Consider the following 24,847-nt stretch of genomic DNA (forward strand, 5'->3'; position numbering starts at 1 on the left):
TCCGCTACTCAATGGCTGGACAACGCTAGGACGATGATTTAATTGTGGGTAGTATTGGTTGTGTCCGTTACTCAATGGCTGGACAACGCTGGGATAATGATTTAATTGTGGCCAGTATTGGTTGTTTCCGTTACTCAATAGCTGGATAATGCTGTGACGATGATTAAATCGTAGCCAGTATTGGTTGTTTCCGCTACTCAATGGCTAGACAACGCTGGGACGATGATTTAATTGTGGATAGTATTGGTTGTTTCCGTTACTCAATGGCTAGACAACGCTAGGACGATGATTTAATTATGGCCAGTATTGGTTATTTCCGTTACTCAATGGCTGGACAACGCCGGGACGATGATTTAATTGTGGATAGTATTGGTTGTTTCCGTTACTCAATGGCTGGACAACGCTGGGACGATGCTTTAATTGTGGATAGTATTGGTTGTTTCCGTTACTCAATGGCTGGACAACGCTGGGATGATGATTTAATTGTAGGTAGTATTGGTTGTGTCCGTTACTCAATGGCTGAGCAAAAATGGGACGATGATTTAATTCTGGGTAGTATTGGTTGTTTCCGTTACTCAATGGCTAGACAACGCTGGGACAATGATTTAATTGTGGCCAGTATTGATTGTTTCCGCTACTCAACGGCTGGACAACGCTGGGACGATGATTTAATTGTGGCCAGTATTGGTTGTTTCCGCTACTCAACGGCTGGACAACGCTGGGACGATGATTTAATTGTGGCCAGTATTGGTTGTTTCCGCTACTCAATGGCTGGACAACGCTGGGACGATGATTTAATTGTGGGTGATATTTGTTGTTACCGTTACTCAATGGCTGGACAACGCTGGGACGATGATTTAATTGTGGCCAGTATTGTTGTTTCCGCTACTCAATGGCTGGACAACGCTGGGACGATGATTTAATTGTGGGTGATATTTGTTGTTTCCGTTACTCAATGGCTGGACAATGCTGGGACAATGATTTATTTGTGGGTAGTATTGGTTGTTTCCGTTACTCAATTGCTGGACAACCTTGGGACGAAATAGTGATCCAAGTATGAAATACCATGACAGCTAATATAACTTACGAGCAGTAAGCAGCATCATTCGTTGTGTCAGCTTTGCCGAATGTCACTTCACACTTGCAACTCTCGGTCAGCGCTGGAAACGTAAATACATCACTTCAGTTAACTTGTCTCCAACGATTTGAAACTTTTCAGTTGTGTGGGGTTGAGTTTGTATCAAAGCCGCTTTGAACAGTATTTCAGTTACATCGCGATATGTCAGCTTGATGTGGGAGGAAAAAAGATGTGATGCAGATCTTTTCCGCTTGGTGAAACCTAGGAACAATGGTATGGTGCTGACGATATATATACTCAACAACAAAAGTTCATGTGACACCAATATTTTAGTGTATTATTTAAACAAGTAAAGTTTGGTTTTCAATATTGTAGTACATGTATGGAATCAAGTCACAAAAGCGCAACTGCTACAGAAAAGCATACATTCCATGCAAAAGTTGACTTTTATGCAAGCCCCATGCATTCCACTACCCAAGAATGTGCGGATTCCATATGCATTGTTTAGCATCGTGCTGACAACAGCCACTCAGAAAAACAACAAAATTACGCAATTATTCAACATCACGAAATGCCCCGCCTGTCCGAAAATGAGCGTCTGCGAGCCATTGGTATGCTTGAAGCAGGACCGAGTCAACGTGATGTTGCAAGACAATTTAACGTCCAGAGAAACACCATTTGGTGTTTATGGCATCGTTGGCTACAGACGAATGCAGTCAGAGACCATCCTCGGAGTGGCAGGCCACGCGTAACCAATAATTGACAAGACAACTGGATTCGAACAACACACCTACGAAATCGATTCCAGCCAGAAATAGTGACTGCAAGAAGCATCCCTGGCTTTCGACGAATATCTTCACAAACCGTACGTCGCCGCCTCAGATGTGCAGGGATTGTCACCAGAAGACCCGCCAGACGTCCCATTTTGACAGGAAACCACCGTCAAGCACGTCTACAGTGGTGCAGACAACGACTACGCTGGACGGCCATGCCTTTGGGACAAGTTCTATTCACTGACGAGTCTCGTTTTCACCTCAGTCACAGCGATGGACGGATTCGACTGTACCGACGTCGAGGCGAACGTTACATCAATCATTGTGTCATTGAAGAAGATCGGTTCGGGGGCGGCAGCGTTATGGTATTGGGTGGGATTACAACAAGACAGAGGACCCGTTTGATAGTGGTAGAGGGAAATCTCAATGGACAGCGCTACTGCGACGAGATCATCGTCCCTGTTGTTCTACCGTTTTTGCGTCGTCATGGCCCAGGCATTACCTTTCAACATGACAACGCCCGGCCTCATATTGCTCGACTTGTTCAGGACTCTCTTCAACAAAACAACGTAAATGACATCCCCTGGCCGGCTCGCTCCCAATCGAGCTCATGTTGGATGAGATTGATCGGCGCCTTCGACGTCAACAAGGTGTTCCTAAGACACTCCAGGAACTTATCTGCTCCAGCAGATATTGACAGATATCCCATAGGACTTTGTGCGACGCCTGTTCCATTCCATGAGACGAAGATGTGTTGCTTGCATCGCAACCAGAGGTGGATACACACGCTATTGATTTGTAAATTGACATTTTGGCATGTTCATGTTTTTTTTAATGAAATCACGCATTTTCTGAAGTCAGTATGGCAAATTAAACCATTTGAACACTTACAGGAGTCTTTTATCTGTTGCAAACCGAATTTGTTTCAGATTTTGTAAAAAACATAACTTTGCATTAAATCTTATTCAATGTCACAGGAACTTTTGTTGTTCAGTATAGAAACATTATTATGGTGAATTTGGAATTCGAACCTAGAATCATAGGTTTCTGACACGACTAAGAGACGCAAATACGACGCCTCAGACCACTGAACCACTGTTGATCCTATTCATTTGAGTCACACCCCTTGGACTAGTTTGGTGTTAATCAAAGAAGCTTTTTTCTTCATTTTATCTATCGAACTATGTCCATTGTGAAAGGGTTGATTGACTGAGACTAAGGTCCCAAATGTTACATATCGTGGAGTTAGCGTCAGTAAAACTGACAGCTTATTACTCCCACACTCTAGCCAGCTGTTAAAAGACGTGCCCCCAAAACAAAGTGTTTGTGGTCTGCATTAATGCCTATTACAGGACGGACAAATATGCATCGCAAGATCAATTCTGAAAATTGAAATTTGCAAAATAACGTTCTCGTGAACCCTTCAAATATATACCAAAACAAAGTGCTATCTTCCACGGACAATAGGGCGCGACTGTTCGGCATCTCTTGTAACGCTACGTCAAGGTTTTTAAAAATAATCTAGTGAAAGAAACCGAACCAGGACACCAGGACTGTGAACACAGTTTGAAATATTGTTAGCAAGATACCGACTAGTTAAGATGTATAGGACATATTACAAGTCAATAACATTAACAACATACGTTCCCGCTGATATTCGGAATTTTTCAAATAAACAGAAAATGAAACAAATTTATGCGTTAAATGCGGCATTATTCAATGGGCTCTCACATTTCATGCCTAGTCTCATCAATTTATATGCTGATTATAAGAGGCGACTTAATGGATGAGGTGGTCAGGCTCGGTTGATTAGCATGTTGCATTACGCTGCTCATAATATCAATCACTGGTTTTCTCTGGTCGAATATTTACATGTCTCCGTCACAATGCTGGGATATTGCAGAGTGCAGCGTAAAACAAACACAAAAACAACAAACACATTTTATCATCGTACTCACCGCAGCTGTATCCATCTGCAACGGTTTGTGCAATGCCGTTCTCAGCTGTGGCCAGGATGGTTGCAGCTGCCTGCGTTCCGTCACAACCAGTACCCGTCTTTCCAGTCATACATCCCAGTAGGTCTTGCGCAGCACTGGACAAATGAACAAATGGCTTGATCTGTGTTTTTGGGGTAATAGAATCAGCGTTACCTGCATTTGGCAACGTTACTCATAGCGCTAATGTATATCTTGTCGTAACGGATCAGCGTTTCCTCCATTTGTCAGCGTTATTGATGGCGCTAATGTATATCTTGGAGTAACGGAGCAGCGTTTCCTCCATTTGTCAGCGTTATTGATGGCGCTAATGTATATCTTGGAGTAACGGAGCAGCGTTACCTCCATTTGTCAGCGTTATTGTTGGCGCTAATGCATATCTTCGAGTAACGGAGCAGCGTTACCTCCATTTGTCAGCGTTATTGTTGGCGCTAATGTATATCTTGGAGTAACGGACCAGCGTTTCCTCCATTTGTCAGCGTTATTGATGGCGCTAATGTATATCTTGGAGTTACGGAGCAGCGTTTCCTCCATTTGTCAGCGTTATTGATGGCGCTAATGTATATCTTGGAGTAACGGAGCAGCGTTACCTCCATTTGTCAGCGTTATTGATGGCGCTAATGTATATCTTGGAGTTACGGAGCAGCGTTACCTCCATTTGTCAGCGTTATTGGCGGCGCTAATGTACATCTTGTCGTAACGGATCAGCGTTTCCTCCACTTGTCAGGGTTACTGGCGGCGCTAATGTATATCTTGGAGTAATAGAATCAGCGTTACCTCCATTTGTCAGGGTTATTGATGGCGCTAATGTATATCTTGGAGTAATAGAATCAGCGTTACCTGCATTTGTCAGCGTTATTGATGGCGCTAATGCATATCTTGTCGTAACGGATCAGCGTTTCCTCCATTTGTCAGCGTTATTGATGGCGCTAATGTATATCTTGGAGTAACGGAGCAGCGTTACCTCCATTTGTCAGCGTTATTGATGGCGCTAATGTATATCTTGGAGTTACGGAGCAGCGTTACCTCCATTTGTCAGCGTTATTGGCGGCGCTAATGTACATCTTGTCGTAACGGATCAGCGTTTCCTCCACTTGTCAGCGTTACTGGCGGCGCTAATGCATATCTTGGAGTAATAGAATCAGCGTTACCTCCTTTTGTCAGGGTTATTGATGGCGCTAATGTATATCTTGGAGTAATAGAATCAGCGTTACCTGCATTTGTCAGCGTTATTGATGGCGCTAATGTATATCTTGTCGTAACGGATCAGCGTTTCCTCCATTTGTCAGCGTTAGTGGCGGCGCTAATGCATATCTTGGAGTAATAGAATCAGCGTTACCTGCATTTGTCAGCGTTATTGATGGCGCTAATGTATATCTTGGAGTTACGTAGCAGCGTTACCTCCTTTTGTCAGCGTTAACCGCGGCGCTAATGCATATCTTTGAGTAATAGAATCAGCGTTACCCGCATTTGTCAGCGTTATTGATGGCGCTAATGTATATCTTGGAGTAATAGAATCAGCGTAACCTGCATTTGTCAGCGTTATTGATGTCGCTAATGCATATCTTGGAGTAATAGAATCAGCGTAACCTGCATTTGTCAGCGTTATTGATGGCGCTAATGTATATCTTGGAGTAATAGAATCAGCGTAACCTGCATTTGTCAGCGTTATTGATGGCGCTAATGCATATCTTGGAGTAATAAAATTAGCGTTACCTGCATTTGTCAGCGGTATTGATGGCGCTAATGTATGTCTTGGAGTAATAGAATCAGCGTTACCTGCATTTGTCAGGGTTATTGATGGCGCTAATGCATATCTTGGAGTAATAGAATCAGTGTAACCTGCATTTGTCAGGGTTATTGATGGCGCTAATGTATATCTTGGAGTAATAGAATCAGCGTAACCTGCATTTGTCAGCGTTATTGATGGCGCTAATGCATATCTTGGAGTAATAGAATCAGCGTAACCTGCATTTGTCAGCGTTATTGATGGCGCTAATGTATATCTTGGAGTAATAGAATCATTGTAACCTGCATTTGTCAGCGTTATTGATGGCGCTAATGTATATCTTGGAGTAATAGAATCAGCGTTACCTGCATTTGTCAGCGTTATTGATGGCGCTAATCTATATCTTAGAGTAATAGAATCAGCGTAACCTGCATTTGTCAGCGTTAGTGGCGGCGCTAATCTATATCTTAGAGTAATAGAATCAGTGTAACCTGCATTTGTCAGCGTTAGTGGCGGCGCTAATGTATATCTTTGAGTAATAGAATCAGCGTAACCTGCATTTGTCAGCGTTATTGATGTCGCTAATGTATATCTTGGAGTAATAGAATCAGCGTTACCTCCATTTGTCAGCGTTATTGATGGCGCTAATGTATATCTTGGAGTAATAGAATCAGCGTTACCTGCATTTGTCAGCGTTATTGATGGCGCTAATGCATATCTTGGAGTAATAGAATCAGCGTAACCTGAATTTGTCAGCGTTATTGATGGCGCTAATGCATATCTTGGAGTAATAGAATCAGCGTTACCTGCATTTGTCAGCGTTATTGATGGCGCTAATGTATATCTTGGAGTAATAGAATCAGCGTAACCTGCATTTGTCAGCGTTATTGATGGCGCTAATGCATATCTTGGAGTAATAGAATCAGCGTAACCTGCATTTGTCAGCGTTATTGATGGCGCTAATGTATATCTTGGAGTAATAGAATCAGCGTAACCTGCATTTGTCAGCGTTAGTGGCGGCGCTAATGTATATCTTGGAGTAATAGAATCAGCGTAACCTGCATTTGTCAGCGTTAGTGGCGGCGCTAATGTATATCTTGGAGTAATAGAATCAGCGTTATCTGCATTTGTCAGCGTTACTGGCGGCGCTAATGTATATCTTGGAGTAATAGAATCAGCGTTACCTGCATTTGTCAGCGTTAGTGGCGGCGCTAATGTATATCTTGGAGTAATAGAATCAGCGTTACCCGCATTTGTCAGCGGTATTGATGGCGCTAATGTATATCTTGGAGTAATAGAATCAGCGTTACCTGCATTTGTCAGCGTTAGTGGCGGCGCCAATGTCTATTTTGGCGTATGCCACAGTACAGATACATTCTGCTGTTTGAGCTGGAAAGAATAGAGCCGCATGATTAATTCTGTGAAGAGTGTTCGTGCTACCGTCTTGATCGATTGTTTAAATATTACCCCCCATACACAATAAAACTTACACCTAAAAATCAACATTTATGACGTGTATGTCTTACGTACAATTGTGGTAGAAGGGAGGAGGTTCATACTATGGATTTGACAGAGTTAAAACTAGAGATTGAGGAACACGATGTTCCTCGTGGAGTAGGATGATGTCGTTTTGTTTATACCTGGACAGCTCAGTGCTCCTGATTTCACAGCATCATCGGTTGTCGTCACGAACGTGGTCTTTGCCGTTCCAATACAAGAGGCACCGGTAGAGCTGAACATGCAGGTCAGCATTGTGTTGTAGGCGCTGGTGAAGCATGAATATATATACCTTTAACGTGTGTTAGTTTCATGTTTCCACATGCGTGGACATATGCATGCGCTGTCTCGATCTCCACCGACCAACTAAGCAATTATGTTTTATCAAAATTTTCATTTCTGATCCGTAAACACACACAGCATTGTTGACAATATTTTAGTGACGTCAGAATAGATCATGTCGTCATACTCAATACTTCTTCGATTAATTCGACGAACGGGACCGGGTTGTCAGGCTCGCTGACTTGGTTGATGCATATCACCAAATCCCAATGGCAACATAATATACAAAAGGGTATAGTATATATAAATGACTTCATTCATGACACAGGGAAATTATATGATTTTGATGAATTTGTACAAAAATACAGTTTGAAGACGGACTTTTTTTTTGACCGAAGGAGTAAAACTATCAATAGTCAGGTATTTACAGAATAACAATATAATACATTGTGCCAAAGTTTGCCAAAGACCTGTACTTCCATATAATGTATCCAAAAAAAAACAATATAAAGGGAAGCAAGGTATTTTATGAAGCCCTATTAAACCCTAAATTTATAAACATAAGTGCTACAGTAAATGGGAAGATTTTCTTGAAAAACAGTATACCGATACAGAGCGGACAAACTTTAACCTTATGGCAAAAAGATGTACACAAAGTTCTGAATTAAGATGGTTTCAGTTTAAAGTTATACACAACATTTTGAGTACTAACTGTTATTTATTTAAAACTGGATATGTTGAATCGCCAGTTTGTTCATTATGTAATGAACCATCTGAAACAATTACTCATGTATTATGTAATTGTCACTATGCTGTTGGTGTATGGACGAATCTTTCAGATTGGCTTGGAAACTACACAGAAGGCAGAGTTAATTTTAGTAATGAACACATACTGTTTGGATTTAAAGAGAAGAATAAAAATTCATTCAATGCAGTAAGTATGGTAACAAAATCTATGCTGCACACATATAATAGAAAAAAAGTCAAACCAATCTTTTTACTAATTCAAAAAGACATACTTCGATATTATGAAATTACAAAATGTATTGCATATTCAAATTGTAATTATGCAAATTTCCATGCCTTCTGGCCTTCTCTACATGTGTTATTTAGAAACTCTGTATAACTATGATATATGATCTATCCATGCTACAAACATTCCAATAATGTCACAATAAATCCATGCACACTCTATGTATGATATTGAAATGTTAAATATGATGGAAAATGGAAGCAATACCTTCAGGGACAGATCGATCAGCATGTTGTCAATCACTGGATTGCCTGGTCGATCATTATTATTTACATAGAGGTTATCACGCGAGTGTGTTTGGGGATGGTAAATATCCTGCATTAGGAATAAACATTGTATTTAGCGAGCCTTGGCGAGCTAAATACATAGTGTTTATTCCTAATACAGGATATTTACCATCCCCAAACACACAAGCGTGATAACCTCTTTATCATTTAATGTCATTCTTTAATTCTGTGCTTCAAAATCGCTTTCCCTCTCTCACAATCATTACGGAAACATTGCGAGTTTTCCTGGAATGCGCGCATTAATATTTTTTACGTCACAGGGTAAGCGATGTGTCAGTCGGACAGTAACAGTGGCCAATTGCAATATAGTTCCAACTGAAATCTGTTTCTTAAACAGTGGCGAAGCAACATATACGCAAAACAACAATTGTTATTAATTGCCTTTCGCGGCAATCCATCGGTCTGTCCGCTAGAGTAACTGCCCTTTGTCAAAGGGAAGCTTCTCTAACCCTAGTCTATGAGACGTCACGGCCACGGTCAGACGTTGCTGACAGTCGGTCTGTCCTGTCATAACGTTAAGAAGTGTAGTCAGATGTACACACAGCGACAAAACGAAACAAGGTAACAATTCAAACATATTTCGGCCAAATCCAACTATTATAATTTGTGGAGAAGGTTTCAAGCCGCAGAGGTCTACAAGCACAGATATGGCTACTGATCCCGCTTGGCTAGGCCAAGTGCCCTCGCAAAATTGTTTCGGAATTTAAATCTCCAAAGTTGCCAAAACTTATAAAATGCCTTAGCTACGTCACAGTTAGACACTGGTTCTCAGTATATTAGACTGTTCTTTTGATAATGATAGCAATTATCCCTGTAGTTTATCCAGATTCCCGATGGTTAATTCTGGTTCGATCGCCGAATGACGAGGGCGACGCCATGTTTGTTTATAAACAGTGAAAGTAGTCCCTACTTGACCTTTGATATTTGCATCTCTATCCGCATATGACCCCAACGGATATCGTTTTTATCCGTTGGCTTTATCCTGCCGAGAAACCTATCCATTATATGATAAAGACCGCTATCATATACGTGGAATAATGTCAGTGCTGAGATAAACAACAAACACAGACTAAAAATCTTCTCTAACGTCACGAAGGAGCGGATAGCATAAGTGAAGGGGTTATTACATGCGTGTCTATAAATGTTTGATGTATGTCAAAATTGTCAGAATTCAGGTACAATAACTTTAATGAGGTATGACATAAATACTTATATAACAAACTTGATATATTTTATGAATGTGGGAAAACATACCTGCACTTCTTGGGATTGTCACTGGTATCAGTTTTGGCGTAGTTGATTTCACACTGACAGGTAGATGCGCTGAGCCCTAGAGAATAGGCATCAATATCATTTATACCGTACACATGGTTGTACATGTACACACACACTTGGATCAACTGATATCAATTAGCATGTACTAGCATGTATTACGCATCGCAAAAATTTGGAATATAAATGGTACCTGCAAATCAACCATCTATACTTAGTGTCCGCCAACGACCATTTTGGTACCCGGTTTTTACTATTGGTTTCCATTAAACACACATTCGACACTCGACATTCGACACTCGGCATTCGACACTCGACATTCAACAATCAATATTCGACATTCGACATCGACAGCCGACACTCGACATTCAACATTCGACACATGACACTCGACACTAGACACTCGACATTCGACACTCGACACTTGACACTCGACAATCGACATTGGACATTGGACACTTGACGCTCGACATTCAACACTCGACATTCGACACTCAACATTCAACACTCGACTTTCAACACTCGATAATCGATAGTTTGCCCTTGGCGCTCGACTTTCGACAATCGACACTTGACACTCGACATTCGAGACTTGACACTCGACAATCGACACTCGACACTCAACACTCAACACTCGATACTCGACATTGGACACTTGACACTCGACAAATACCTGTGCTGCAGCTGGAGATTGCTTTAGCTTTAGCTTCAACCGACGTCACAAGGGCATTCTTGCTTGTGGAACCATCACATGCCGCATCGTTGTTGTTCCCCAGACAAACAGCCAGCGTCTTGTACTCCCTGGGAAATGTCACACAGTTCATCATTATCATACGAATCGGAAGCAAACTTCAAACGTTAAACATTCAGCGCATTAAAATTATCACAAACGCCCGCAAATCTAAAACCATGTAATGTTATCAACATTGCAACGACAGTGTACTAACTATGTATACTGAATACGTTATGCAGGTCGCTCTGTCTGTTACTTCGTTTTGCTCTAAATTGAGGCAGAACAAATATTTTTGGTGAATGAAATTATCCATACACCTTGAAATGGTTTCTCAACCAATCAGAATAAGCATACATGTATTATTATTTTTTTTAAATGACAACGTAAACATTGACCCGAATTATTCTTTAAACGACTACAGGAGTGATCGTTGTTTACGTCATTAAAGCAAAACTACAGCTATGTTACAACAGGGCTAAACAGATCACATAAAGTCTAAATTCAAAATCTATGGAGGGTTAAATGAGCCACGATCCACATCCGCAATCAGCAACACACATTGTAATAACCCGATCTTCATTAAACTCAGTGATATAAGGAGTATATTATCTGGGTGCCGTTGTACAGAGCGATCTTCGCGCCAAGGTGATCGTAACTCACATATCTTTGAACAGTATATAAGTTCATACAGGGAAGCAGCTCTTGGACGTTTATAGTTTTGGTGAAACCTACCAGCAGGGGTATTGTGGTGAGAAACCTAGAAATATGATCAGGCCGAATTAGGATTCGAACCCACAATCATAGGTTTCTGGCACGCCTACGGGATGTCCCCTGTACCCCTGGTACCATATGAGATCAAATATGCACCAAAGACAATAACAATAACAGAGGTCACTGGCTTTTCGGAATACGGTTCCTACAAGTTTAAGGAGTTACTTACAAGCATCTCTCGCTTTCGATGCTGAAGGGGGTGGCCGTCACAAACGTCTGTTGACATGTACAGCTCGATGTTAAAGCTGAAAAGAAGATACGGATGGTACTCCAGACGTTGTTACATTTCACAGTCGTCATGATACTACGTGCTTGTATTTGAACCATAGTAATTATGAATAATCCCTAACGTCTTCCTGAGGCAAGAGTGTCCACACACCCATTTCAAAGTCTAGTTTAGGCTTTGATATAGGCTAGTGGGCATTCTTGCCTCGGGAAATTGACGTTACAAGGTTTCTCGCCTTCTTCAACATACAGGTTTTGGGGCATAATCGCGGATACGAAACCCTGCATCCTATACGTATAAAAATTCATAGTGCATCATCTGGAACGCAGAAAATGTGTATGTTTGTTGAGGAATTTCATAATTTAGTACCACTTAAATTTAATTACTGTAGGTCATTTAAAAATACAATATACTGTCCAATGCATTACAATCTTATGCTAGCAGATTCGCTTCAGTTGAAGAACTCCATATCTATTTCAACTAAATTTCCTCTGAGTAAACGCAATCTCACGTTTTACAATACAACTGCACTATTCATTTTTTTACATTTTTGGGGACCCCCATTTTGTAAAAAAGATGTTGAGTTCCCACACACACCCACAAATAATCCAGGTAAATATTTAACTGCCAGATTGACATACCCATGAAATGTCAGTTCCCAGACACAACAACGTTCTAAATGACATGAATCAAGTAATGGGATAGTCGGTTACCCAAACCAAGTCCAGTTCAATCAAACGGAAATTGTTTACACACATTATCCGGTCTCAGTTTTACACATGGGACTTCCTACGATGGACGTTTAGATGAGTACCTGATTAACTGAATTGCATTCTTTGATCGCAGTCTACGGGTGCTTATGGCAGTAAATCGGTGAGTTTGGCTTTAGCTCGTTCAGAACATTATTTCGGCTGACAGATGGATTCAGAAGGAACATCCGAGGTGATGCAGGTTTGTCACGTTGACCAGTTCGATGAATCAACGAGTATGGTGCTGACAAACCTAGAAACATAATATGGGCGAATCTGGGATTCGAACCCATGATCATAGGTTTCTGGTAAGTCTAAGGGCGCAACTCTGCACAGAGATTCCAGGTCCATTATACGACTGGGCCACATATGCGCCTGAATTGGTTTTTTGTTTAACGCCACATTAAGCAATATTCCGGCTATATGACGGTGGTCTGTAAATAACAGATTCTGGACCAGAAAACCCAGTGATATACACCGTCAGCATCGATCTTCCACTGAATTTATTGCTTGTAGTTGAGGTGCAGTTAAGACTACAATGATGACTGTCTAAGTGAAGAGTTATGGGAATGTTTCATACGACAAGATCCTGAGGAAGCACTTTCAAGGGCAGCGATAGCAGCCTTTGCAGCATCAGCTACGGCAGTTCTAGTTTGGGTACATCCAGCATCAGTGGTAAACGTCAGACAATGCAGGAGATTCTTAGCCGCACTGAAACAAATACAGGTACACAATGACCGCTGACCTTTCGTAAGAGAATCTCACTTTTTCTCAGACAAGTATTTTTAGAATTGAAATATTTGGTAAAATATTCTAAAATAGAAAAATAGGCACCTTTTTCTGAGTTATATTGCGCTTGTCTCAATTGTTAACTTCCGCGCCAAATTCACACACTTTAAAATAGACGCTAAAGGGAAATGACGTTTGATATTGACTCGAACTGGGTCGATGAGTCAGCTGGTGGACTGAAGTTCTCGAGTTTCATGATAAGCAAATATTCTAAGCAGTTATCACCTATGCTAAGACAAGAACAAAAGAAATGTTTGGGCAGATACCCATCCCTACCAAAACCCACATCCACACCCCACCCCAAAGAAATAACCATTTATTGTTCAATTTTAGCCACCATCAAAGATGTATGTATATTTTCTTTTGCCCGGTAGTCTAGTTTAATTCATGTCGACCATTGTGACAGCAAACTGTCACTTTATGTACACCACCACCACCGTCACTCACACCTTCAGCAACACCATCAGTCAAACCTTCACAAACGCCCATCCCATCACCGACCCCCTTGCCACAGCTCACCCCCTTGCCACACCCTCACCACCATCCAACCCCATCCCTAACCCCATACACAACACGGCCCATCCCCGACCCACATTCTCACGACTGCCCACCAACATCCACACCCACACCCACACCCACACCCACACCCACACCCACACCCACACCCACATCCACACCCTCACCTGCACATGCCAGCGCTGTTACTCCTGTCTGCAACAGCAAACTCCAGTTCACATTTACACGTCTCCATGGCAGCTGCAAGGAAATAAAGTGATTTGAATGTGGAGATTGGCATCCGTGATTTGAGATATCATTTACAAATAACAGATATGCTATTGACTACTTACCAGGAGCACAGCTAGCTATGCCATTGATGACCGCCACCGCTGTGGCAGCTAGGGTGTGAGCATTGCCTCCATTGCAGCCATCGGTTGTTGTTGCTCCCAAACATACAGCAAGCTTCTTCTGTTCGCTGGAAGGGAACATATTCCATTGTGTATGGTCAGAGTGTTATCATTAAACCCGTTTCCTAATTTATCATCACCAGTGTATGAAGTACATTTGCTATGACGTTGTCCTGATCATTAATGAGTTAAGCACATTTGTACACTATCGAGGAGTGAGCACACAAGTCATACTGCCATGAAAAAAAATGAATATGTCAATATAAATATGGCGCGTAAACGATGTTCTTTAGAGCGGTAAATAAGTTTTCTCCAGTCAGAACTCAACTTTTAGTTTCTACAAGTTATGGAAGTTCGGATTTTAATGGAAGAGTTGCCTGAACAATGCCACTATTGTTGTTTACGAGTTTAAACTAACTGTGTCCAACATACACGCAGCCACAACGAACATGCCCATGTTACTCATATGAACACCCACTCTTTTGTCAAACTATGTAATATTGTAAATGTGACCCACTTGTACCAAATGATCTGAATGAATTAAAAAGATATTTGGCTCACCGAGAAAACGAGAAGACGTTTTGTAAAGTTGTCATTTTCAATGTAATACATGCATACACAAGTTTGTGACAAGTTTGAATTGGAGGATGAATTCTACATTCTGCTACTTTTTGGTAATATTCATCTCTGAGGCAACACGACTTCCCATTGTGATAAAAAGGCAAGCACGCGCTATATATTTTACACAACTATATTGTTATAAAGGTTTTCATATATTTTAAACATGACCTTAACATGAAATAGATTGATGTGTGTGAAGTATTCTTCCACAAGTATATAACATGGGAAAAATTATTTTATAGGACCCAAAACACGTCGTCTAAGGCGCCGCGATTCGCAGAGTTGCGTCCCTTGGGCACGCCAGAAACCTATGATTGTGGGTTCGAGTCCCGGTTCGCCCCGATTATGTTTCTAGGTTTGTCAGCACAATACCCGTGCTCGTGTGTTTCACCGAAGTGGTAAACGCCTGAGACCTGCATCACTTCGAGCTTTCCTCACACATTAAGCTGACACGCCGCGATATAACTGAAATACTAAACACAACTTCCTCTCTCAAAACACAGATATAACGAATTTTGAAACATTTTGAAAATGTGCTTCTCACCTTACACACCTGTGTTCATGGCCTACATCATGCAATCATGACTGAGCCCCATCATGCAATCAATACAGTGCATCTCAGTCTACTGTGTAGACGACATCTTCTGGATTCCTAAAAAATACAACTTACGTGCACTTGTTGGCTCCAGTCACATCAGCCTTGGCATAATTGATTTGACACGTGCATGCGTCGGTTTTAACTGCAAGAAGACACACAATGCATACTACATTCCTTCCCAAATGATCGTAGTTCAGGACATTTTAATATATATAAAAGCACTAGGTTTCTGGTAACTCTACACATATGGCAGGATGGCAAAATCATTTCTTAAATTGTATATGAGTGGGGAACTGAGCAGAATTGTTTCCTGTAACAGTTCCAGGATCCGCGATTCTTCTTGCTAATGATGATACACGTGCATGTGGGTTTCACCAAAGTAATAGACACTCTTAGTGCAATGTTCGTCACAACATATCAATCGTGAACCCCAATAGGGACGAACCCACAATAATCGGATCTTGACAGCGAACGTGAGCAGCACTGCAAAACGAGTTTTCACAACTTACGCTTTCGGCCACCTGGAGTTCATCCGAACATCGCAAATATTAGGTACTTTGTGTAACTGAAGGAAAATGATTCGACAAACACAGCATATACTCAATAAACTACGTATTCTTTGTTCTCATCATTTAACGGAAATGGTGTCATCTAGTAGGAATTGGACTCGGGTAGCGACGAACGCAAAACTCTATACTTTGTACTATTTAGTAGACTGTAGTAGAAGATACAAAGTGTCGTACCACAGGCGCCAGCATTCTCAACACTTGTAGCCAGAAGGGTTCGCGTCTGTACGGTGGTGTGCCCCCTACATCCATCATCCGCTGTCGTTTGTAGACATCCAATCAGCTGAAACTTCTTCCTGCGTAACCATAGCAACATAGACTGCTTTGGAGTATTGTCTTCAATATGGATTGTGTTTATGGACTTCCACAGTGTGCATACCTGCTTTTACGTTTATGCCTCCATAAAAGCAAACCAGAATATTCTTAAATGATGAAAACTGTACTTATTAATCTAACATTTCAAACAGTATACCGTGTTTCAGCATACAAAAGGCATCGTTATACATATTACATATCTGACCAGTGAAGATCCGGAGTAGAACAGGTCTTAGCAACTTACGGGATCGGGTGGTCAGGCTCGCTGACTTGGTTGATGCATGTCATCGTATCCCAAATGCGTGGATCGATGCTCATGATATCAATCACTTGATGGTCTGGTCCAGACTCGATTATTTACAGACCGCCGTCAAATAGCTGTAATATTGCTGAGTGCGGCGTTAAACAACAAACAAACACATCTGTTATCGCAATATTCGCCTCTTCCAAAATTTGATGTATATAAAAATTGTTTTATCATGTAACACCTACGTGCAATCAGGATCTGTTGAACTTCCATAAGTAATCTGACATGTGCATGTGCTGGGCACAGCTGAAATGTGAGAAAGAACATGTTTTGGAGCAGTGTAGCTGCAACTATGTCAAAAACATCATACGGATGCAAATAAAATACACTGCCGGGCAAAAGAAAGTATACACCCATGTTTAATGGTGGCTAAAAATTAAACTAACCATAAATGGTTTTTCGATGATGTTGTATTTGATATGGGTATCATGGCTGTGTTTGAACCTAAAGTTTGCAGTGTTTCGGCGACTATTTTTTGTAATTTTGTAATTTTTCGGTTAAATCTAATGTTATACTTTCTTTTGCCCGGCAGTTTATGTCAGTTTTTCTAATTCATAGTCTGTTCGTTTGCCATTTGAGCAGATAAATAGTATGTGGTGCCAGGCATCATAATTTAGTAGTAATATAAACAGGGGTACGACCCCCCCCCCCCCCCCCCCCCCCCCCTGACAATGCTTCAATGTAGGTCTTTTGTACCAGGTTCGAGCCTTGCCAATGTATATTCGGACAAGGCCCTCTCAAATATATACTCATTATAAGTATTGAGGATAAAAACAATTGTATAATTATAAATTCATACAGGCGTACTTTTGTTTCAATCTTAGCCTGTAAGGCTGTTTTTTACGAGTTGTATTAATGTATAACTTTCATGTTATGAATGGTTATATATATATAATGAGATATTTGGCAAAACAAAAGCTGTACGAACTGATGGTAGTTGGGTTGGAAGCTGATGGATATGAGGGATGTCACGATGCGACTTTCTCCCGACAGTGTACACGATGCGATAAGTATCGATCGAGATACTTTATCAGTGGCAATTTTGCGTAGGGCATATACACTATCAAAAAGGTTTGAAACTTCCTGAATATCTGGTCTCATATTTGCATATAAATGTCTCATTTCAATCAGTAATATATTTCAGATAAAACTTGAGTGGCAACATAGGTATTTTCTATTTATTAAATTCAATGGAATCGTGAAATGTATCATCATTATGGCATGGTTTTGTAAGTAATTGTAACCATGTTGAAAAGGGCACCTATTGGTACTAAGTTTGGAAAAACATCGTTATATATGTATACTCACTGCAAGAGGCTGTGGTGATGGATGACCCAACAGATGCCAACGTGGTTGTTTTAGGGACGGTTGCGACACAAGAGGCACCAGTAGCCTCGTACACACATCCTGCCTCCTTCTCAAGAGCCCTGAAACAATATGATCAACGTCCAATGACGTGGGGCAGATGGCAAGGACTGTGCACTATGCATTCGAATTTTTGGAAGGATGGTAGGACATGATTGTAAACCCTTTTCGCGAACACCTGCTGTCATCACTGATTTTCAGTGATCCATTCATACAATTTTCACCACTAATTTCCCTTTATGCCCAATGTTTCGGCGTATAATCGAGCCTTTATTCTCCGGTGGTGGCGTTGTATTTGAATGAACATTGTTACAAATGTCTTATTTGTAGATTAAATATTGACAGAACTGATGTCAGGAGAACTAGAAAACTATGAAACGATAAGCTTTGCAAGCGTAATGTTTAATTTCACCAAATCATTCACTGATTTCATTACAGTCATTGAAGCAACAAACGGCATCATCGAAAGCTGTTCAGTCTGCTTAGAGTGAGTGAGTGAGTATGGTTTAACGCCGCTTTTGGCAGTATTCCAGCAATATCACGGCGGGGGACACCAGAAATGGGCTTCACACATTGTACCCATGTCGGGAATCCAGTCTGCTTAGAGGCAAAGATGCACTGGAACAATTACTTTCGTTATATGCAACCAATTTGTTTGACCTCTTTAGCAAGTTATGTATGCCGACTTGTCGTGTCTGCGAATGAAGCTGCCTCGGATATGATTTCAAAATGCAATAAGAAAACAAGGCATTTTTACTCACGTGCATTTCAAAGCAGGCGTGCTGACATCAGCGGCGATGAAACCTATTTGGCACGTACATGTGTCGGAAAGTACTGAAATTGAAGGCAGATATGAATATTAGTTGCTTCTTGTTGTTTAACTCCGAACCCAGCACGATTCCAGCTATAGGACAGTCTGGACCAGACAATCCAGTGATTGATATTGTGACACCGATCCACGTATTCGGGGTACGATGCTATGCTATCAAGCAAGTCAGCGAGTGTGACCACCCAATCCATTTGGTTGCTCCTTAGCATAGGTTGCGGAGGACCTATATTGTTACCCAAAATTCCAGCGGAATATAGACAACTGTATGGTCATGTATGGGCGTAGAAACAACCTTGTACTCCCATGACCAACATTGAATAGAGGGCCACATATTAAATTGGGTTTAACGGCGCGTTCAAGAACGTACATAGCGACGTGCATTCACTTTGTACTTAGCACAGGTGCTAGTGATAGTCCTCTGAGATACATGCCACAGTTTAACATGGGCACCGCACTCACGTTTATTATACTCGGAGCCGTCTAGTCCTTGTTTCATCGCTTTCAGCCGAGCGCAGGGTAACAACAAGGTAAATCTTTTACGCTATCTTGGTGTGACGTGGCCCGGGGATCGAACTACCGATTTTCCGTTATCCACGAATCAAAACATTGAGTGTGATTGGGAACTACGGAAGCCTTTTAGGGCAATTTGTTTTATTTACTTTTTTCCTAAAATCTAAAGATAGTAAGTGGAACTTTCAAGATGCTATGTTGAAATTTCAAGATACATTCGTTGAAATTTCAAGTTAATATCTTGAAATTTCAACTTGGTATAAATATTAACTTAGCAGCTTGAAATTGTAACATAACATCTTGAAATTTCAACAAAGCATCTTGAAATTTCAAGTTATAATCATAAAATTTCAAATTATTATCTTGAAATTTCAAGAAACTATCTTGTATATATCTTGAAATTTCAGCATAGCATCACGAAATTTCAACGGTATCTTGAAATTTCAAGAAAAAATAATAAAAACAAATGGCCCTTAAGGCTTCCGAAGGGAACGGATACTCACCGCATGATGATATAGCGTTTATCTTCGCGAGAACACTTGTAGCAAATGTGCCTGCAGTGGCAGTGGTGCCACACCCTCCTCCGGACAAACCTTCCAAGCAGTCTGCAGCAGTCTTTAGTTTACTAAAACATGGAAAGAAACAATAACACGACTACCTATTGACGGCGGTCAATAAATGACTGAGGCAATGGAGTCAGTGATTGACATCTGCCTACGCAATTGGGATGCGATGACATGCATCAACCCCGCCTGACCACCCGATCCCGTAAGTCATCTCTAACGGGAAGCTTGGGTTGCTAATTCTAACCGGAATATTCACAGGTTCGTTACTTGAGTAGGGAAATTGCATTGTATCATTGTTATCCGCACGCGCACACAATCACACACACAAACACACACACATACAACATAACGAGTCAAATTTACACACAAACACACACGCAAACGCACGCACAAACAACACAATTGACCCATGTATCCAACGAGTCTGTTGTAAACGCACACGTGTGCGCGCGCACACACATGCACACACACATACAACATAACGAGTCAAATTTACACACAAACATGCACACGCACGCACGCACGCACGCACGCACGCACGCACGCACACAGAGACAACATAGTTGACCAATATATCCAACGAGTCGGTTGTAAACGCACGCACGCACGCACGCACACATTGTGTGAGTTAAAATTTAACGTCGCATCGGCATTTCAGCCATTTCAGCCATTTCATCACACAGTGATATATTGACCCAAGGCCCAATACAAAATCCAAGTCTCAATACAAAATCTTTTTGTACAGCTTCGCATTCTTGTACAATTGCAACATATTCTTAACAATGCTCAGATGAACTCTTTGTTTTGATGTAAGTAGCCAACCAAGCCACCGAAATGTGCCCTACTCGCAATATGCCTATGGCCCGTAGAGGTTCACCTACGAAAACAATGTGTCTGCTGACCACCGAGTCTGAGTGACAATGATAAATCTGGCATACCGCCCCTTGCACGTGCTTCATTGCTGCCACAATGCTGTGTTTGGGAGCTTAATTTCTTGGGAAACTTTCTTGTCACATAATATAAACCACTTACTTTCATTGCCAGACATTATGTGTATTCTTCTGTAGCTTCACCTCAAGACAAAATATCCCCTACTTTTCTAGCATAGTATATATATTTGGTCATTGTTTCCAAAACTGTCAAATTATGAATGATGCTATTTCTTAAAGCTATATCCACAACACTACGGGAGCTGTTTCCGGACAAGACAGACCGATATGACAACCCCCAAACAATACACATTAAATTCTTAAACTTACTTGCAATGCACTGTGTCGTCAGTAAAAGCTTCAACAGCATAGTTTTTCTCACAAGTGCAGATTGTGTTTAAACCTGAAAGCAATGAAAAGTAGCCGTAATATGTCAACCAAACCGTAACGTGCAGTACGCCTGGGAAGATATGCCACCACATGAAAAGGACCTGGGATCCAACCAGTGGTCAATAGTATGAACACTGACCCATGTCTATGGGCAAGCAGACACACAAAGTCGGTTTGGCCTCATGTTTGTGTCATTACGAAGCCCCCGTTTTAGTTGTATCCATAATGTTGGCTCTTACGACAATCACAAATTAAAGGAGAGATGAGATGTTTGTTTGTTTGTTTGTTGTTTAACGCTGCACTCAGCAATATTCCAGCTATTACAACATGTCTTCACATCAGACACTCAATTAGCATTCTTATGTTTTTTCTTTTACCCATAAAGATCCGGGTTAGAATTGGTCTTCAGCAACCAATGCTTGTCGAATGAAGCCCATCTGTGGTGACCCCCGCCGTGATATTGTTGGAATATTGCTAACCTCACTCACTCATTCACGTTAGAGAAGACTAATGAATCAGGTAGTCAGATTCGCTGACTTGGTTGTACACGATGTCAGTCACTGGATTGTCTTGACCAGACACGGTTATTTACAAACTGCCGTCTGGGGTATGTAGCTGGGATATTGCTGGGAACGGCGTTAAACAACAAGCAAACAAAACATTTCTTACTTCCGCATGTTCCAAGAGCTGCATTGGTTGTAACTGCTACAGAGTCCCTTGTTGTTGTACCATCACAAGCATCGTCAAAACTGACTGCCAAACAACTCAACTTGTCCTTGTTCGCACTGTTTAAGGAGAAAATAAGTTAATCTTGAAATTAACGGAATATGAGTGAGTAAGTTTGATTTAACGCCGCTTTTAACAGTTTTACAGTTATATCACGCCGTGTCAGCTTAATGTGTGAGGAAAGCCCGAAGTGATGCAGGTCTCAGACGTTTACCACTTCGGTGAAACCCACGAGCACGGGCATGGTGCTGACAAACCTAGAAACATAATCGGGGCGAACCGGGATTCGAACCACACTCATAGGTTTCTGGCATGCCCGAGGGACGCAAATCTGCACAGAGAATTGCGGCGCCTTAGACAACTGGGCCACCCGTGCCCCTAACGAAATATGTAATGATCTTGTTTGTTATATATGTTTCTACATATTTACAAATGTGTGACTATTAGAACCATTACTCAATGGCTGGACAACGCTTGGACGATGATTTGATTGTGGGTAGTATTGGTTGTTTCCGTTACTCAATGGCTGGACAACGCCGGGACGATGATTTAATTGTGGCCAGCATTGATTGTTTCCGTTCCTCAATGGCTTGACAACGCTTGGACGATGATTTAATTGTGGCCAGTATTGGTTGTCTCCATTACTCAATGGCTAGACAACGCTGGGACAATGATTTAATTGTGGCCAATATGGTTGTTTCCGCTACTCAATGGCTGGACAACGCTGGGACGATGATTTAATTGTGGGTAGTATTGGTTGTTTCCGTTACTCAATTTCTAGACAACGCTGGGACGATGATTTAATTGTGACCAGTATTGGTTGTCTCCATTACTCAATGGCTAGACAACGCTGGGACAATGATTTAATTGTGGCCAATATGGTTGTTTCCGCTACTCAATGGCTGGACAACGCTGGGACGATGATTTAATTGTGGGTGATATTGGTTGTTTCCGTTACTCAATGGCTGGACAACGCTGGAACGATGATTTAATTGTGACCAGTATTGGTTGTTTCCGTTACTCAATGGCTAGACAACGCTGGGATAATGATTTAATTGTGACCAGTATTAATTGTTTCCGTTACTCAATGGCTTGACAACGCTGGGACGATGATTTAATTGTGGCTAGTATTGGTTGTTTCCGTTACTCAATGGCTGGACAACGCTGGGACGATGATTTAATTGTGGCCAGTATTGGTTGTTTCCGCTACTCAATGGCTGGACAACGCTGGGACGATGATTTAATTGTGGGTGATATTTGTTGTTTCCGTTACTCAATGGCTGGACAATGCTCGGACAATGATTTAATTGTTGGTAGTATTGGTTGTTTCCGTTACTCAATGGCTGGACAACCTTGGAACGGATTAGTGATCCAAGTATGAAATACCATGACAACTAATATAACTTACGAGCACTTAGCAGCATCATTCGTTGTGTCAGCTTTGCCGAATGTCACTTCACACTTGCAACTCTCGCTCAGCGCTGGAAACGTAAATACATCACTTCAGTTAACTTGTCTCCAACGATTTGAAACTTTTCAGTTGTGTGGGGTTGAGTTTGTATCAAAGCCGCTTTGAACAGTATTTCAGTTACATCGCGATATGTCAGCTTGATGTGGTGAAACCTAGGAACAATGGTATGGTGCTGAAGATATATATACTCAACAACAAAATTTCCTGTGACACCAATATTTTAGTGTATTATTCAAACAAGTAAAGTTTGGTTTTCAATATTGTAGTACATGTATGGAATCAAGTCACAAAAACGCAACTGCTACAGAAAAGCATACATTCCATGCAAAAGTTGACTTTTATGCAAGCCCCATGCATTTCACGACCCAAGAATGGGCGGATTCCATATGCATTGTTTTGCATCGTGCTGACAACAACCACTCAGAAAAACAACAAAATTACGCAATTATTCAACATTACGAAATGCCACGCCTGTCCGAAAATGAGCGTCTGCGAGCCATTGGTATGCTTGAAGCAGGACCGAGTCAACGTGATGTTGCAAGACAATTTAACGTCCACAGAAACACCATTTGGTGTTTATGGCAACGTTGGCTACAGACGAATGCAGTCAGAGACCATCCTCGGAGTGGCAGGCCACGCGTAACCAATAATCGACAAGACAACTGGATTCGAACAACACACCTACGAATTGATTCCAGCCAGCATCAGTGACTGCAAGAAGCATCCCTGGCTTTCGACGAATATATTCACAAACCGTACGTCGCCGCCTCAGATGTGCAGGGATTGTCACCAGAAGACCCGCCAGACGTCCCATTTTGACAGGAAACCACCGTCAAGCACGTCTACAGTGGTGCAGACAGTGTCTACGCTGGACGGCCATGCAGTAGGTACAAGTTCTATTCACTGACGAGTCTCGTTTTCACCTCAGCCACAGCGATGGACGGATTCGACTGTACCGACGTCGAGGTGAACGTTACTTCAATCATTGTGTCATGGAAGAAGATCGGTTCTGGGGCGGCAGCGTTATGGTATCGGGTGGGATTACAACAAGACAGAGGACCCGTTTGGTAGTGGTATAGGGAAATCTCAATGGACAGCGCTACCGCGACGAGATCATCGTCCCTGTTGTTCTACCGTTTTTGCGTCGTCATGGCCCAGCCATTACCTTTCAACATGACAACGCCCGGCCTCATATTGCTCGACTTGTTCAGGATCCCCTTCAACAAAACAACGTAAATGTCATCCACTGGCCGGTTCGCTCCCCTGATCTCTCACCAATCGAGCTCATGTGGGATGAGTTTGATCGGCGCCTTCGACGTCAACCAGGTGTCAACCACAGACACTCCAGGAACTTATCTGCTCCAGCAGATATGGACAGGTATCCCACAGGACTTTGGGCGACGCCTGTTCCATTCCATGAGACGAAGATGACTGTGTTGCTTGCATCGCAACCAGAGGTGGACACACACGCTATTGATTTGTAAATTGACATTTTGGCATGTTCATGGTTTTTTTTTTAATGAAATCACGCATATT

The 24,847-nt window shown here is 41.7% G+C and overlaps 1 protein-coding gene across 11 annotated transcripts in view; it reads right to left on the reverse strand.

The window, feature by feature from the left end:
• Positions 1 to 24,847, reverse strand: part of LOC124118796 (G surface protein, allelic form 156-like) — a 190,918-nt gene that overhangs the window by 9,661 nt on the left and 156,410 nt on the right. For 10 of the 11 annotated variants that reach the window (XM_048386092.1, XM_048386094.1, XM_048386091.1 and 7 more), the window contains 19 exons: positions 23,249 to 23,321; positions 21,784 to 21,899; positions 21,055 to 21,127; positions 19,733 to 19,854; positions 18,652 to 18,724; positions 17,834 to 17,952; positions 16,711 to 16,771; positions 16,081 to 16,199; positions 15,410 to 15,479; positions 14,062 to 14,186; positions 13,897 to 13,969; positions 13,005 to 13,135; positions 11,619 to 11,694; positions 10,619 to 10,746; positions 9,928 to 10,003; positions 7,215 to 7,339; positions 6,885 to 6,963; positions 3,810 to 3,943; positions 1,088 to 1,160 (listed from right to left, as the gene is read on the reverse strand). In XM_048386092.1, coding sequence (XP_048242049.1) covers positions 1,088 to 1,160; positions 3,810 to 3,943; positions 6,885 to 6,963; positions 7,215 to 7,339; positions 9,928 to 10,003; positions 10,619 to 10,746; positions 11,619 to 11,694; positions 13,005 to 13,135; positions 13,897 to 13,969; positions 14,062 to 14,186; positions 15,410 to 15,479; positions 16,081 to 16,199; positions 16,711 to 16,771; positions 17,834 to 17,952; positions 18,652 to 18,724; positions 19,733 to 19,854; positions 21,055 to 21,127; positions 21,784 to 21,899; positions 23,249 to 23,321 — 1,846 coding nt within the window. The remainder of the gene's footprint in view (positions 1 to 1,087; positions 1,161 to 3,809; positions 3,944 to 6,884; positions 6,964 to 7,214; positions 7,340 to 9,927; positions 10,004 to 10,618; positions 10,747 to 11,618; positions 11,695 to 13,004; positions 13,136 to 13,896; positions 13,970 to 14,061; positions 14,187 to 15,409; positions 15,480 to 16,080; positions 16,200 to 16,710; positions 16,772 to 17,833; positions 17,953 to 18,651; positions 18,725 to 19,732; positions 19,855 to 21,054; positions 21,128 to 21,783; positions 21,900 to 23,248; positions 23,322 to 24,847) is intronic. The other variant, XM_048386100.1, reaches the window with a different exon arrangement.

Source organism: Haliotis rufescens, unplaced genomic scaffold (assembly GCF_023055435.1).
Source record: "Haliotis rufescens isolate VD_foot unplaced genomic scaffold, xgHalRufe1.0.p SCAF_6, whole genome shotgun sequence".
NCBI lineage: Eukaryota > Metazoa > Mollusca > Gastropoda > Lepetellida > Haliotidae > Haliotis > Haliotis rufescens.